This window comes from Oncorhynchus kisutch, linkage group LG6 (genome assembly GCF_002021735.2).
Source record: "Oncorhynchus kisutch isolate 150728-3 linkage group LG6, Okis_V2, whole genome shotgun sequence".
NCBI classification, from domain to species: Eukaryota; Metazoa; Chordata; class Actinopteri; order Salmoniformes; family Salmonidae; genus Oncorhynchus; species Oncorhynchus kisutch.
This window is the reverse complement of record NC_034179.2, coordinates 51,373,301-51,390,871: the sequence shown is the minus strand read 5'-3', so window position 1 is coordinate 51,390,871 and position 17,571 is coordinate 51,373,301. Positions and strand designations below refer to the sequence as shown.

Here is a 17,571-nt window from a genome sequence, read left to right as displayed (position 1 = left end):
CGTGAAGCATGGAGGAGGAGGTGTGATGGTGTGGGGGTGCTTTGCTATTGACACTCTGTGACCTATTTAGAATTCAAGGCACACTCAACCAGCATGGCTACCACAGAATTCTGCAGCGATATGCCATCCTGTCTGGTTTGAAATTAGTCCCACTATCATTTGTTTTTCGTCAGGACAATGACCCAACACACCTCCCGGCTGTGTACGGGCTATTTGACCAAGAAGGAGAGTGATGGAGTGCTGCATCAGATCTCCTGGCCTCCACAATCACCAGACCTCAACCCAATTGAGATGGTTTGGAATGAGTTGGAGCGCAGAATAAAGGAAAAGCACCCAACAAGTGCTCAGCATATGTGGGAACTCTTTCAAGACTGTTGGAAAAGCATTCTAGGTGAAGCTGGTTGAGAGAATGCCAAGAGCGTGCAACGCTGTCATCAAGGCAAAGGGTGGCTACTTTGAAGAATCTAAAATATATTTGAACTTTTCTCTCAACCACCACTAAAATTATAATTGCTAGCCTTTCCTTTGTGTTTGAGTCAAAACCTTTTTGGTTACTGCTAACTTTTTTGGTTACTACATGATCCTATATGTGTTATTTCATTGTGTTGATGTCTTCTCTATTATCCTACAATGTAGAAAATAGTAAAAAAATAACAACCCTTGAATGAGTAAATTTTGTAAAAAGGGCTTCATAAAAACGTTTGATTGATAGGTGTGTCCACACTTTTGACTGGTTCTGTATATATTTATTTTCTCCCCTTTCTAACTTCTAATGTTCATATACTATATGGTCTGTTACTCTTCCAGTCCTGTCTGGTTGCCATAGTTGTTCCTGACCCAGAGACAATGCCTGCTTGGGCCCTGAAGAAAGGCATGGAGGGGAGCTATCGGGACCTCTGTAAAAATACTGTATGTGATTTTAAATTAGTCTACGTTCAATGGTGTGTTTGTTCCATTTGTTGCCATGATGAAAGGTGTCAACTATGTGTTAGGTGAATAGAGAAATAGCCCTAGATTCTCAGTAAACTGATTATACAAAATGAAAGGGTGCCCTGTTGAACACCTTTTTGTTAAGAGTTGGGCCCTTTGTTGAATAGGTTGGCACAGCACACGGTATCATCTTCGAGAGTCATAGTGTGGTGGTGGTGTGTCTCTGTTTGTGTAAAGGTCCTGAAGAAAGCCATCATGGAAGACTTGCAGCGACTGGGCAAGGCGAGCGGCCTCCACTCGTTTGAGCAGGTGGGTGTGTCAATTGTGAGGTGTTCATTGGTGGGGGCAACTGACACTCCGTTTTAACAAATGACAAGTATCTGAAAGAGAACTCGATGATGACACAGGATCCTGTCTACATTTTATAATGTCTTCATTCTCTCCTAAGGTGAAAAACATCTACGTCCATAATGAGCTATTCTCGATACAGAATGGCCTGTTGACTCCGACACTAAAAGCAAAGAGGCCTGAGCTGAGGGAGTTTTTCAAGGAGAAGATTGAAGACCTGTACGAAAACATCTCCATGTGAAACACGACCACAAACTAAAAGCCTGGTTCTCAGCAACATCACTCCTCATTCACATTTACCCTTCACTTCACTTCACCCCTATGAAACCACAAAAACAGACTCAAATCAGCCAAACAAGTTACTGACTGTGGTTCAGGAAGGAATAATCGATTTCTCTTTTGACGCCCGCTGACCGAGTGTTGCCCGCTGCCCCACGGCAGCCAATGTAGATCTTCAACCAAATCAGCCTCCTCTCCATCTTGAAACGGCAGCAACAGACAGTCAACATAGCCTGCACGTTCCTCTTTCCTTTGTAGGCCTATCAAAACATAACTTAAAGATTGCATCAGTTTTTTTTCCTGACATGATGTGCTCAGAGTTTGCCTGGTAAGAACATACATACATAGGCTAAGGGCAGTGCATGCAGTGTGCTCTGCATTGTTGGGACTATTGTTACATGATACTTCAAAATTTGTCCTGGGATATTCTGGCCGTCGACAGTCAAACTGTAAGGCTTTCTCATGTAGTCGATATCGACAAGCTCCACCCATTTGACGGAGGTTAGAACAAAATGGACAGTGGCATTTTGAGTTTACATAGTACAAATGTATAGGCTTTGGAGTTCATTTTGGTCGCAAAGTATCACTATGTAGATGTAGATGTAAGCATATGGATGGATTTTTTTTTTTGCGTGTAGTGAGATGAATTGTAACTTTTATTGAATTTTCTGTCATATGGAATCATCACCATATCCTTGTATTGAATGAGTGCATCAATAGGGATTAGGGGTGGGGATGGGGCAGAGAAAAATCAAATAAATTCTGGGAATATTTATTTATTTATTTTCCATGTCAAGCGATGCTCGATCAAACTAAAACAGGATTACCTGCATTGCAACACTGACTCATTTGGCTGGGCGATATAGACAAAGTGTTAACTATGATCATGATAGTGATAAAGGGTAATATGAGCATGCCCATGGTTGGACAGGTGGCACAGTCTCCATAGAAGTGTTCATCCTGTGCTTTTGGAGTCTATTGAGCTTTACACAGTTAGTGTGGCTGTGTGATTGGTTGAAGTTTACTATGGCACAACAGAAGTCTACGTCGAGCTAGCAGATGCTAGCGCCTGCTTCTTCTCAGCAGCCAACAACCACAATTTTGAGCGCTGAAGGTCTATAGGGTATATTTTCTTCAAGTACCTCAGATGATGTTTCATCATCATATTTGATGTCTGATTTTAGTGGGGGAAAGGCTGCACTTACAGAGCCTCTGAAATATGTTTGTGGGCAGTAGAACCTCACATTGTCTGTTACAGCTAACCAATTAACCTCCATATCAAAGTTACATGGGGGGTAAGGGTTTTGACTCAAGGAAAGGCTAGCAATTGTAATTTTACTGGGTTTTGAGTGAACTGAGGCCTGAAGACTAGCCCAGAAAGTACATGCCTACATGATTTAGCTCTGCAGGCTAACACAGTGTTGTGACACAGTCAGCCAGGGCTCAAATCATAGCGTCCATCACACAGATTAATATAATGCATTTGGAAAATCCAGCTCATTTTATTTGGTAAAACACTATTTAAATATTTTACACCGTGTCAAAAAAAAAACTTGATTTAAGCCCTTGGCTCCTATAAAGACCATAGGCCGTTGATGGTAGTCCTCCTCCATCTCACTTATTTTGGGGCAAGTTTTTCAAGTTTGCACCAGTTGAGGCCACTCTCAGTCATTTCTGCCTGGACAAATACACCTGTCACATAAATATCTAACCAGAATTTATTTTAATTTTTAATCCTGAGTCACAATCACAAGTCTCTGCTTACCAACAAGCTGTTCAGAGGATAACATGAATCCACTTCACAGATAAGATGTGATTGACATATGTAGGGGAGAGTATGAGGATTGTGTACATTGCATCTGGCAGAACAAGCATGCTTGTACAGCACTTTTGTAAATTAATGTAAAGCATAAAAGGTATACAACTTTTCTTTGCATGTGAAACCATGGGACTGGTGAGGAATCAATAGAAAATGTATAGTCAAATTCCATCTGATGAATGTAAACAGGGCAGAATATAAATAATCATGTAGTATGTTTAAAAATATATAAATAATAGTATGTTTTATAGTAAATCTAAATGATGGGCAGGAGAGGAATAAAGCTGTACATGTTGGATATTTGAATACTGTTTTTCCTTCTTTCACTAATGACATGACTCCAGGTGAGGTCATGTTTCAAACCTGGTACAGCGTTAGGACAGATAGAACAATGAGTTAGTTATAAAATGGGGTGATTATAAACAAATGATTTGGCGCAAGTGTACTCTATTTTTGCATCTCACTTTTATGACCAGCAGGGGTCGCAGAAATACATTATAGGGGGAGAACACCACCATTCAAAATCATTTCTGAATAGCTCGAGAGGCTCAAGCTCATTCAAGTTGCTGAAGATCCAGAATTGAAATACTCGCTATGGCAAATTACAATATTTTAATAATTTAATTAATAATATTTTGTTCAAACTATCTTTCTGATTCGCTGGCTTTCTAATTTGATCTAACAAGTGAAACACCTGGGCAAAAAAAAAATATGTTGCCTAGCTAGCAGTAGCTAGTTTAGCAGGGGTCATTCCCTGGTCACTCAAACACGTTTGTTAGCTCGTATTCGTATTTTGTTTGAACAATTACAGTATGAGCTACTATGATTATACCTGAAGGCCATATCTCCCTAGACTTATTTGAATGTATTCCTACACAGATAAGATATACAGTAGCCATCTATAACATTATTAGAAAAACAATTTCTGACAACCAGCTACACACATTTACCTACAGCACATCTGGTGGACAAAAAAAATAACCCAAGCCCAGTGTGCTCATTACCAAACTAGTTTTCTACCTTGCAGAGAAAGTTAAGCCCTGCTCATAGCTGATCAGTAGGTTTTCCTACTATGGTTGCTGTTCCCTTGCCTGGCAGAAGCAAATTGGTCTGGATGCCAGACAAGCTGGTCATTAAGCACATCTTTTGTTTAATCCTAAGAACTGAAGGGACTCTTCGCTAAACCCCTCTCTGCACAGCAAAAAAGGTCCCAACACCCATAAATGAGTCAATATGCACTAACCACAGGTGAGCTGCTTCATCTGCTTAGCAATTAATAGCAGTCATAAGGATGAGTCCCAAATGGTACCCTATTCCCCATATAGTGCGATATTTTTGAGCAGAGCCATATGGGCCCTGGTGCCATTTGGGATGCAGTCAGGTAAGATTTGGAGCTACAATAAAGTGACTGATCATCCCATTGACATCCCATTACAGTGCTTACCTCAACAGATCTGTCTCGTCAACTGCTCCCCTGATTACTGAAAACATTCAATAAAACCAGTTTGCTTCACCTCCGATTTACTCTAGTGTAAGAGGTGCGTAAACTGGCTGCAGGGAAGTCAGGCGCAGGAGGGCAGACATAGGTAACAACCAGAGCAGTTTATTTAGGCAAAACAAACTGCACCCAGAAACAACGGGTTTAAATAACCCGTCGCAAACCAGTTAGAAATGCACATACACTTTACAACAAACAATTCCACACACAGACATGGGGGGGAACAGAGGGGTATATACATGTCACGTAATGAGGGAATGTAAACCAGGTGTGTGGGAAAACAAGACAAAACAAATGGAAAATGAAAAGTGGATCGGCAATGGCTAGACGACCGGTGACGTCGACCGCCGAACACCGCCCGAACAAGGAGAGGAACCGACTTCGGCGGAAGTCATGACATCTAGCTTATCACTGCACAGAAGATTGTGCAAGTTGAGTTTGGAAAAAAATAAATGTTGTTGTTGTCAGTGAGTGAGTGAAGGGATGTAGGGGATTTGCTCCTTTTGGGCTGTGATGTTTTGGATTGTAATTGTGTCAGAAAGCTGACCACTGAATGTAATGTATTTTCTAGGTGCAGTTTTGCCAATGGGTGTTTCCTCCCTCCTGTTGGATTGTGATGAAACTGACAGATGATTTTATCTCAAGCGACACCAGCACCAGCAGTCTAATCTCACCTGAGGTGTTCCACAGAGAGGAAGTCTATGGTGTGTATGTGTGTGTTGGTCTGGGACTCAGCAGGCACTGTAAAAATACCTGGCTGACAGCCTATGCTGTAAGAAGTTGATTGACATGGGTTATTAAATCTAGTGTTGCATGGTATACCGGTACCATGGTAATATCATGATACCAAAACGTCATGATACTTATGACACCAACATTTTTAGAATACCATAGTACCGTTTCATATGATACTACTGAAGTTTTCAACCCTACCGATCTAAAGAACCTGCTGGCGCCTGTTATAAAATGTGTATAAAGTCAGTTTTGTTTATAAATTCAGTTGAATTTAAGCAACAGCCACTGGTCTCTTGAATGCACAGGTCCAATAATATCCACTTCACTTTCATGCTCATATCACGTGTGGCAGCTGTAATAAACCAGCTGCATCCTCTACCAGCCCTCACTCACCTGCTTCTCCCAGTATCCCTTACCAGCCCTCACTCACCTGCTTCTCCCAGCATCCCTTACCAGCCCTCACTCACCTGCTTCTCCCAGCATCCCTTACCAGCCCTCACTCACCTGCTTCTCTCTGCATCCCTGACCATCCCTCACTCACCTGCTTCTCCCAGTGTCCCTTACCAGCCCTCACTCACCTGCTTCTCTCTGCATCCTCTACCAGCGCTCACTCACCTGCTTTTCTCCGCATCCTCTACCAGCCCTCACTCACCTGCTTCTCATAGCATCCTCTACCAGCGCTCACTCACCTGCTTCTCTCCGCATCCTCTACCAGCCCTCACTCACCTGCTTCTCCCAGCATCCTCTACCAGCGCTCACTCACCTGCTTCTCTCCGCATCCCCTACCGGCCCTCACTCACCTGTTTCTCTCCGCATCCCCTACCAGCCCTCACTCACCTGTTTCTCTCCGCATCCCCTACCAGCCCTCACTCACCTGCTTCTCTCCGAATCACCTAACAGCCCTCACTCACCTGCTTCTCTCTGTTTGCTCTTCTATTCCTCCATCAGTTAATTTATTTTTTATTTATCTGTCATGCCGAGACGGGATGCAGACCCTACTACTCAGTATCGTGATACTTGGTAATGTATTGTTAGTCAAATTTTGGTATCGTTACAACACTAATTCAATCCCATCGTTCTTGCGGTTTAGAAGAGACAGTGGCCTTCCCCAGTGAGGAGCTTTTGGACCTGCATGTGAAAAACTCTATTATCCTAGATGTCAGCCATGCTGAGGACATGAATATGCAGCAGCCTTCTAACCTGTCCTCCATCATAGGTAAGGGATACAGTGCACTACTGGACATACTGTACAAGCTGTGTCCCAAATGACACCCTATCCCTATATAGTGCACTACTTTTGACCATGGCTCACTGGTCTCTGGTCAAGAGTAGTGCACTATCTAGCTAATAGGTTGCCATGGGACACAGACAATGTGTCGTTTTTAAAAGGAAAGTGAAACGTTGCCAACCTGGGATATAAAGTATTCCATGCTTCTTTATGTGTGCAAAATGTTATTTGTATCTTTGCAGACATCTCCAAAATGTTATTTGTATCTTTGCAGACATCTCCAAAATGTTATTTGTATCTTTGCAGACATCTCCAAAATGTTATTTGTATCTTTGCAGACATCTCCAAAATGAATGATAGATAAGATCAGGAAAAGAGGTAGATTGGATTCAATGTATTAGATGTCACATTCATTTTTTCATAGAATGAAACAGTATATCCTAACAAATGACATTTCTTTGTTCACAGCCATTTAGCTCTGCCCATTAGAAACACATTTTTAGGGATTTGTTTATCATTGATATTTTTTGTTTATAATATATAATTGACTTATTTCTGTCAAACACCTAACAAAAGCAGGAGGACACATATCGAACTGATGATTTATTTCCCATGTATTTGTAGACAAGCTGTACAGTGCCTATTTCCATTGAAAGAACACCCTTACCTGGTGAATTAACTGTGCCCTCAGTCCCCAAGGAAACACCACGAGTATGAAAACGCTCACCTGTCTTTTTGTATTTCTCAGATTCCGGCTGTATCTCAGTGGCATTTAAAGAGAAATTGTTTCATTCTCAAGAGAAATTGTGAATCGTCTGAAAAAGAGACTCTGAGTATCAAGGGGCTTTTCCTGGTTGAATAAAGGTTAATAAAAAAAAACACACACAAAAATAGTGTATGAATGTTCGCAATGAAATCTTTCTCTCAAAGTCAGTGATGATTAGACCCAGGAAGATCAAATGCAGGAAGAGAGTAACATTCAGTGACTCTGTTACCACTGAGAAGATGGTGGTGAACAATGTGAGCCTGTCAGTGGCCACACGGCCAGTGAAATCACTGAGAGGACCGGAAACACAGGGGGCGACAGAGAGACGTCTGCCCCTGAAGAAGCCCCACAAGTCCAGAAAAGACCCACACAACACTCCCCGGAGCAAACCAAGTTCTTTGACTTTGCAGACGAGAAAGAAAAGGACACTTCTGTAAAAAATTGTGGCAGAGGTACTCCTCCCCGAGGGTAAGCATTCTCTCTGAATGGGCAAACTGGATGAGTCGCTGTCATAGAATGTTGTTTGACTGACCATGGGCCTGGTATTTTTCGCCACCAGATGACATTCACCAATGTTGGTGTACCTTCGACAGATGCATTTGAAGATGAGGATGAAGCTGTTTGGTATGCTCACAATTTCTACACAGGATGACGTCTTGCAGATTTTTGTAAAATAAACTGTAAATTCCACGTCCTCGGTCTCTGTTTACCCTGCACTGAAATGTCTTGAAGAAATATGTAATTACTCAAAATGTCCATTAGAGGTCATGCATGAGACCTTTCATCATGTCCTTTCAAGCATTTCCATGAGTAGGGCCAGGTGCTTTTCCGGACTATTGTGACTGGACCAGGAAAAACTTGTCTCTATTTATTGGCTGTAAATTGGGCTCAAATTGGGCTCAATTCCTGCCACCCTATCCATGAAACATACTGTTTTGTTATAATAAATGATAGTGATGGTTATTGAGTATGATTAATCTGCTGCTACATCTGTTCATTTTCTATAGTTTTTATTGAATATTGTGCTTTATTCACTCTGCAGTTCCAGAACCAGCTGTGCAAGGTGTGCTGGTTCCACCCCACCAGGAAGGAAAGCTACCACAACTTGTTAAAGCTGCCATCCATCGAGGTGAGAAAGCAAACAAACCACATTGGCTGAAGCTCTTATATAACCTTATTTTACTTGTCATTTTCACAACACATTCATCTCACAAGGCCCTGTAAGCATGTTTTGAAATAGTTTTGCAAACTTGTAATTCAATACACAATTGTAAAAGATATACAACACTAATAAAAAGGCAGTTTGTACATTTGTTTAATTATTTATTTTAGGACAATTCTGTAAAAAAAAAAGAGAATGTTTTCACAGTCCATGTACAGGTTGTCTGTTTGTTTAAAAATAATAATAAAAAATATGTCTGAAATTCTGTTGCTGTAATACATTATGTACATTGATTTTGTTTAACTAAATACATTGATAATATTACCACCCTGTTGGAGAAGAGCTGGTATTTGAGCTATTTGACATGTGACATACAGTATGTTTCAGGCTAGGAATTGAATATGAACCATATTTAACTTATCAAAATATGTAATATTCTACGGTGTCCTGGCCTGGGATATATATATGGATTCTTTATTATGTTTTAGGAGTTTTTAATGTACATTTTATTTCGTATCTCGACCAGATGGTAACTTTAAGCCAAAACATCAACACAGCATTTCTATTGACCACGTGGTGCTTGTCCAAAAATATCAGCCAATCAAGTATTTTCGACAAGGAGCAGTGGATCATCGTCCAATCACAAACATGTAGTGGGTTTCCAAGCAGCTCGTGTGACTAATGCTTGTCATATGACTCCGACACAAATGGAATTAGTTTCAAGGAACTAGCGTTGCTCTTGGATTTAAAAGAAAGCGAGACGTTCTGTACCTAAATATTTGGTACAAAATGCCTCCAACTCTTTTCCATAAACTTTTTAATAAAAGAAATGCCTTTTCGCCGCCCCCAAGATGCAACAAAGAGGATCCCGCGTTCAGGTACGTGCGCATGCTATCCATAATAAACCAGCTAGCTAACGTCAGTTGAGCAGCTCATCTTGTGAAAGAGGTGAGCAGAAGGTCCGGAGCCCTGTGTTAGGATACTGCTATGCAATCGGTATTAGTGTAACTAATGTGTGATGACAGCAGCTGAATGCGGCCCTTATTGTTGCCACCGGCTAGCTAACGTTAACCCACCCTGTGAACTCGCTCAGGGAACATGTTGGGTCTTGGTAGGAAATAAGGCAATACCGCCACTCTTGGTGGAAATTACTTGAAGACGTTTCGGTAACACGAGACAAAGCAAGTGTTAACTTCTAATGCTAATGTTACTCATTTGGGCTGGATAGGGTGTTCATAATTGGGGTGTGTTACCGTGGATTAAATTGTCGATTTTTAGAATGATTAAATATTCATAACTAGCTTGCTACAATTCCAGATTATTATCAACACTCGGTGCAATGTACAACGGCGCTGCAGACATGCTACTGTACCTGTGTGTATATATATAAATCATTGTACAGTAGCAGGCATTGAGATGTGGTCACAAGCCAGCCAGTCAACCAGGGACAGTATGTGCTCTGTGCACGTGACTGTTCAATGGGCCTATGACAAATGGATGGCTGGCAAGCTGAAGCTGCTCTGTGAAGGCGCAGAAAATACTACATTAGTTGTGCTATAGTTTCTCTGATTGCTATGAAATTACAAAACGTTTGAAATTTATCTTCTGTTACTGCGCATTGGGATATCCTTTTATACATTTAAAAATATAGATCTTATGAATTATAGGCCTATCATTTTAAGAGATGTCAATGAATTCAGGTGGATTCCATTTATATCTGTCACTCATGAGAACCCATGATACTAAATACCCTCCCCTATATGTGTCAAATCCACATTCATAAAGATGTCCAGGCTGAGAGAGAGATGCAGGGGAGATCATTTTGCACAGGCCCCCATCGTGGCATGGGTTACTATTCCCTTTCTGGCCTGCAAATAAATGTACTTAAGTGCACCCAGGCTTCATTCATCAGACATGCGGGACTGATAGTTCACTTTAACACACACACTCAAGCACTTTGGTGTCTCCTACTACAAAATTATTGATTTGCTTATCTGACAGTAAAACGACTCAGATACTGACACTGGACTGACTAAGAATACCAGGCAGGGCAGCAGGTTGGTTGACCCTCTGAGGAAAACCCTTAACAGAGCACATATTACCCTGACTCCCTGGCTACGTGTGACCAAGGGCAGTATACTGTATATCGCTGAGAGATACCTGCCAAAGGCTTTGTTTGCTTCCCAGCCTGCCCCGAATGCAAACGGCTTCCTTCCTGTACCACAGAACAACACACACAGCCTTGAGTCAGAACTCAAAACACACTGCTCCTTCCCCAGTCAGAAGGTATTCACACCCCTTTTACCTTTTCCACATGTTGTTGTGTTACAGCCTGAATTTAAAATTGATTAAATTGAGATTGTGTGTCACTGATCTACACACAATACCCCATAATGTCAAAGTGGAATAATGTGTGTTCAACCCATTTGTTATGGCAAGCCTAAATCAGTTCAGGAGTAATCTGCTTAACAAGTCACATAAGTTGCGTGGACTCACTCTGTGTGCAATAATAGCGTTTAACACAATTTTTGAATGACTACCTCATCTCTGTACCCCACACATTCAATTATCTGTAAGGTCGCAGTCGATCAGTGAATTTCAAACACAGATTCAACCAGAAAGACCAGGTAGGTTTTCCAATGGCTCGCAAAGAAGGGCACCTATTGGTAGATGGGTAAAAAAATGTTTGAAAAAAATACAGACATTCAATATCCCTTTGAACATGGTGAAGTTATCCATTACACTTGGATGGTGTATCAATACACCCAGTCACTACAAAGATACAGGCATCCTTCCTAACTCAGTTGCTGGAGAGGAAGGAAAACACTCGGGGATTTCACCATGAGGCCAATGGTGACTTTAACCGCTCCGGGATATGTGGGACGCCCACCTGGCCAAAAGCCAGAGAAAATGCAGAGTGCCAAATTCAAATAAATGACTATAAAAATCAAACTTTCATGAAATCACACATGTATGATACCAAATTAAAGCTACACGTGTTTTGAATCCAGCCAACATGTCAGATTTCAAAATGTATTTTTGTTAGAAAGCAAACAATGCTATTATTTGAGGGTAGCACCTCCGTAAACAAAGAGGGAAAACATATTTCAACCCTGCAGGCGCTACACAAAACGCAGAAATAAAAATATAAATCATGCCTTTGACGAGCTTCTTTTGTTGGCACTCCAATATGTCCCATAAACATCACAAATGGTCCTTTTTGTTCGATTTAATTCCGTCGATATATATCCAAAATGTCCATTTATTTGGCGCGTTTGATCCAGAAAAACACTGGTTCCAACTTGCGCAACATGACTACAAAATATCTCAAAAGTTACCTGTAAACTTTGCCAAAATGTTTCAAACTACTTTTGTAATACAACTTTAGGTATCTTTTTAAAGTAAATAAGCGATCAAATTGAAGACTGGATGATCTGTGTTCAATACAGGAAGAAAACAAACTGACGCCAACTTTCTGGTCACACCCCTCTTATCTAACAGTACACTTTAAGTGACCCTCGTTATGAACAGGGCTACTTCTTCATTACACAAAGGAAAAACCTCAACCAATTTCTAAAGACTAACATCCAGTGGAAGCGGTAGGAACTGCAAGAAGGTCTCTTAGAAATCTGGATTCCCAATGAAAACCCATTGAAAAGAGAGTGACCTAAAAAAAAAATTGGAACGGTTTGTCCTCAGGGTTTCGCCTGCTACGTAAGTTCTCTTATACTCACAGACATGATTCAAACAGTTTTAGAAACTTCAGAGTGTTTTCTATCCAAATCTACTAATAATATGCATATCTTATCTTCTGGGGATGAGTAGCAGGCAGTTGAATTTGGGCATGCATTTCATCTGGATGTGAAAATACTGCCCCCTGTCACCAAGAAGTTAAAACAGTTACAGAGTTGAATGGCTTTGATAGGAAAAAACTGAGGATGGATCAACATTGTATTTACTCCACAATACTAAACGAAATGACAGAGTGAATAGAAGGAAGCCTGTACAGAATAAAAAAATATTCCAAAACATGCATCCTGTTTGCAATAAGGCACTAAAGTAAAATTGCAGTGAAGAAATGAACTTCATGTCCTGAATAACAAGCATTATGTTCGGGGCAACACAACACATCACGAAGTGCTACACTTCATATTTTCAAGCATGTTGGTGTGGCTGCCTCATGTAAAAAAATAAAACAAACAAACAAAAAACATTTGGTGAAAACCTGGTTGCTCATAACCAAATAATGTTGTTGACTCGCCATTTACGAATTGGCCAAAGCATAAATTAGAGAAAAAACACTCAGTTCTAGTGATGCACTGATATGACATTTTTGGCTGATACCGATATCTGATATTTTCCTTGCCAAAAACAAACAAACTGATATCCGATATTTACCATTTTAGCGGCCTTTTAAGCATTCCAGTACAGTTAAATAGTTAACACACACACACACACATGGACGCTGCGGTCTAAGGCACTGCATCTCAGTGCAAGAGGCATCACTACAGTCCCTGGTTTGAATCCAGGCTGTATCACATCCGGCCATGATTGACCTAGCGTCTTCCTGGCCATCATTGTAAATAAAAAATTGTTGTGAACTGACTTGCCTAGTTAAATAAAGGTTACACACACCACTCTGACCAAAAAGTTATTTTGTTGGCATTTATGTATGTTCCCATTACCAGTAAAACATCATCATAACCTATTTCTTTCATTTACTTGCTGTGCTGATTAGAGGTCGACAGATTATTATTTTTCAACGCCGATACCGACTATTGGAGGACCAAAAAAGCCGATAACGATTTTAATCGGTAACTTAATATAATGCATCAATAAAATCTATTTAGCCTCAAGTAAATAATGAAACATGTTCAATTTGGTTTAAATAACGCAATAACAAAGTGTTGGAGAAGAAAGTAAAAGTGCAATATGTGCTATGTAAGAAAGCTAACGTTTCAGTTCCTTGCTCAGAACATGAGAACATATGAAAGGTGGTGGTTCCTTTTAACATGAGTCTTCAATATTCCCAGGTAAGAAGTTTTAGGTTGTATTTATTATAGGACTATTTCCCTCTATACCATTTGTATTTCATTAACCTTTGACAATTGGATGTTCTTATAGGCACTTTAGTATTGCCAGTGTAACAGTATAGCTTCAGTCCCTCTCCTCGCTCCTCCCTGGGCTCGAACCAGCAACACAACGACAACAGCCACCCTCGAAGCAGCGTTACCCATGCAGAGCAAAGGGAACAACTTCTAGAATGCTCAGAGCGAGTGACGTTTGAAACTCTATTAGCGTGAGCTAACTAGCTAGCCATTTCACTTCGGTTACTCCAGCCTCATCTCGGGAGTTGATAGGCTTGAAGTCATAAACAGCGCAGTGCTTGACGCACAACGAAGAGCTGCTGGCAAAATGCACGGAAGTTCTGTTTCAATGAATCTTTACGGGCCTGCTTCTGCCTACCACCGCTCAGTCAGATACTTAGATACCTGTATGCTCAGTCAGATTATATGCAACGCAGGACACGCTAGATAATATCTAGTAATATCATCAACCATGTGTAGTTAACTAGTGATTATGATTGTTTTTTATAAGATAAGTTCAAGTGCTAGCTAGCAACTTACCTTGGCTTACTGCATTCACGTAACAGGCAGTCTCCTTGTGGAGTGCAACGAGATAGAGGCAGGTCGGTATTGTGTTGGACTAGTTAACTGTAAGCTTGCAAGTTTGGATCCCCTGAGCTGACAAGATAAAAATCTGTCGTTCTGCCCCTGAACAAGGCAGTTAACCCACAGTTCCTAGGCCGTCATTGAAAATAAGAATGTGTTCTTAAATGACTTGCCTAGTTAAATAAAGGTATATATTTTTTTTTAATCGGCTCCCAAAAATACAGATTTCCGATTATGAAAACTTGAAATCGGCCCTAATTAATCGGCCATTCCGATTAATCGGTCGACTTCTAGTGCTGATTCATTTGTTTAGTTTCATTCTCAACCAGCATTTCTATGGAATGCCGTTCAGGTCTTTGCGTGTCAAAAAAGATACACGTCAAATAACACTTTGATGTGTCATAACATGACATCTATTTCAGTAGCTATATAGTTAGCTAGCTAACTATATAGCTAGGTGTCATCTAAAATAACCCTAATTTATAAGACAGTTCTTATTTGATTAATTGTGGTCGGACCCATCTATGTGAAGCTAGCCACAATAAGGATTAGCCACAATGGTGGACTTTGCAGTTAGTCTTCAAAATAAAAGTATGGCATAATTCTACTATTTGTATTACTGTCAATGGCATACATTTTATTTTGAAGGCAAACCGCAAATTCCACTATTGTGCCTATTCCTTGTTGTGGCTAGCTTCACATCACAACCCGGTGCGGTCGAGCCTTACTAGTCAGATGAAGCTAGCTGGCTGCTTATAACGTTAGCTTTAGGAAACGGGGTTAAGTTGCGGTCATGTACCTACGTTATAGGTATGCATGGTACCTTTGACATCGGGTTTTGCACATCGGGGCGTTAAACTAGACATCCGATGTTGGCATTTTTAGCTAAAATCGGCGGATTCCGATATGTTCACCGATATATCGTGCATCCCTCAGTACACTTGTTTTTGAAGCAAACCGTTTAAAAAAAAAAAAAAAACACTTGAAATTTGCTTAGATAATGACATCATCCTCTTTGGCCAAGATGTGCCCTTATGTGGTTAGTCAAGCAGCTTCGTGCACAGAAATGTTTTTCACAAGCCAAAGTCTACACTCTTTCGTCAGTGATTTGTCAACAGTAGGGGTTCTTCAATGAAGTGTTTGTCATTCAATGACACTTTATATGCAACAAAAAAATTACTTGAGAAATACTGCACCAAACATCTTAATGTAAAATTGCACGACCATGATCTCTTCTGCAAAAAGGTGTAAATTCATGACAGATTTCTTAAGTTATCTCCGATTTAATTCGGAATATTTTGAGGAAGTGTAAAGATGGACAAACAGTACATGGACTGCTTTTCTTGTTTTTCAAGCAAATGAATATAGTGACAAAGCAAAGGACAGAAACGACTCACACTTGTGAAATGAACAGTCTGCATTTATTGCTGTTATGGTAAAGTGCACTAGTAGTTCCATCAGTGTTTCCAAATCCTGAATCTATCCATACTATTTTACTTGGTCCTTCCGGCCTCAGGCAGACTGCCCCAGTGCCCACACATGGAAGCTAATTTGAATTTCCAGGTGTATGCAAGTTTCATTGGATGAGCTGTTAAAGCAGTTTTCTTATTTACCAGTATACTCCCAAACCACTCTTTCCTAACAGGCCAAGCAGAGGCACAGAGAAAAGCTGCTTTTTAACATCCTTAGTTATATTTTTGGGGAAGGACCTCTATTTAATTCATGTTGTAATTAATTATAGGTAATATTTCATAAACTTTCTCGAACACTGGACAAATACTTTAAGATGTAGTAGTGGAATGGTTGAGAGAGGTGAAATCTAGGCTCAAGTTCCCTCTGCACATAGTTTCATAACAGTGTGTGTGTGTCATGTCATCAATCATAACGTCTGTGACAGTATCACTTCTATTCCCTAGTCAGTCACAACCTGTAAAAGTAGCTGCCAGGTTAGATGAGGGAAAGTCGTTGCTTTAAAAAATTGGTCTAGTGAGTGTGTTGCATCTCATTAGGCAGGCCAGTAAGACAGCTTGTCGACATGTTCTTCCTATCAGTGCTATTTTAAGTGACCCAAGCGTTCTCAGAACAGCAGGGTCATGGTAAAGATATATATTTTGCATAAAGGACCCTACCCTGTCTTTGCCTATGGTACTGGCATGGTAAGTACTAATAGTTGCCTATGTCGTAATTAAAGCAGACTAGCCTATTTGTGTGAGATTTAGGCTATCAAATGTAAAGTTATCTAGTCTACTAGGCCTGTTTCTTGAGCTCTTCCATGCTCTCTTAGTTAGCAGCACAATCAAGGTTTCCTCATAAACCACATCAAAGCCTTTGGAAAGCTGGTATTTGAACGGTGTAGGCCTACCAGCATTTATCCTAGATTTTAATATGCAGGCTTAAAAGCTGATAACATTTCGGAACTGTTTGTGCGTATATTATGACACATTTTATCTTAATTTGGTCTTCGGCAAAAAAAAATTGGGGGGGTTGGTTGTTCATGCACATTATATTTTTTCTCGAGGCAAGCTGAGGTCGGCAGCTGGCTACGTGCCTTCGTCTGTGATTGGTCAACAGTAGGGATTCTTCCATTTTTGTCATTCAACAAAATGTTTTCAAGCACTTAAAAAAAAAAATGAAATACAGCACCAAACATTTTTGATGGAAAATTACGCAACTAAGATCTCCTTAACTCAAGAAATGTGTCATTAATTGACTATCTTAGATTTATTTAGACTTTGAGGAAGTTCTCTCAGAATAGTACTGTTGGTCTTTTAAGGGAGTATGCGCACGCACACTCATTTGTTTTGCCTTGCCGAGTTCAGCAAGGTGCCAGCTGAACTGAAGCATGCTGATGGCTTAACTCCCCTCAGAATTCTAACCCTAACTAAAATACCAACTTTGCCAGAAACCCTTTTTGCTGTTTCTCAGAATTGGCAGTCAGAGCTTGTCCCAAATGGCACCCTATTCCCTATATAGGTCAGTGCACTACTTTTGAACTAGAACCCAATGTGTCCTGGTCAGAGGTAATGCACTACATAGGGAATAGGGTGTTATTTCGGTTGCTGTGAGTCATGGAACTGGGCTTGTGTTATCAGTAATGTTTAAGATTTTACTGAGTTCATATAAGGAAATCAGTC

General features: G+C 40.5%; 2 protein-coding genes across 4 annotated transcripts in view; both read left to right on the top strand.

Moving 5' to 3' along the window:
* LOC109892959 (long-chain-fatty-acid--CoA ligase 6) overlaps positions 1-3,676 on the top strand; it is a 32,825-nt gene extending 29,149 nt beyond the window's left edge. The window contains exons 18-20 of the mRNA XM_031826916.1: positions 808-909; positions 1,168-1,239; positions 1,379-3,676. Of these exons, the coding sequence (XP_031682776.1) occupies positions 808-909; positions 1,168-1,239; positions 1,379-1,519 (315 nt within the window). The 3' untranslated portion in view covers positions 1,520-3,676. The remainder of the gene's footprint in view (positions 1-807; positions 910-1,167; positions 1,240-1,378) is intronic.
* Positions 3,677-7,926: 4,250 nt separating this feature from the next.
* LOC109892956 (folliculin-interacting protein 1) overlaps positions 7,927-17,571 on the top strand; it is a 34,499-nt gene continuing 24,854 nt past the window's right edge. Inside the window, exons 1-3 of one of the 3 annotated variants that reach the window (XM_031826915.1) lie at positions 7,927-8,071; positions 8,163-8,227; positions 8,646-8,732. Coding sequence is in view for 2 of the 3 variants with exons in the window: in XM_031826914.1 (XP_031682774.1) it covers positions 9,555-9,643 (89 nt within the window). In the remaining variant the exon portion in view is untranslated. Of the gene's footprint in view, positions 8,072-8,162; positions 8,228-8,645; positions 8,733-9,455; positions 9,644-17,571 lie in introns of those variants that run through there. The other 2 variants (XM_031826914.1, XM_020485883.2) reach the window with 2 other exon arrangements.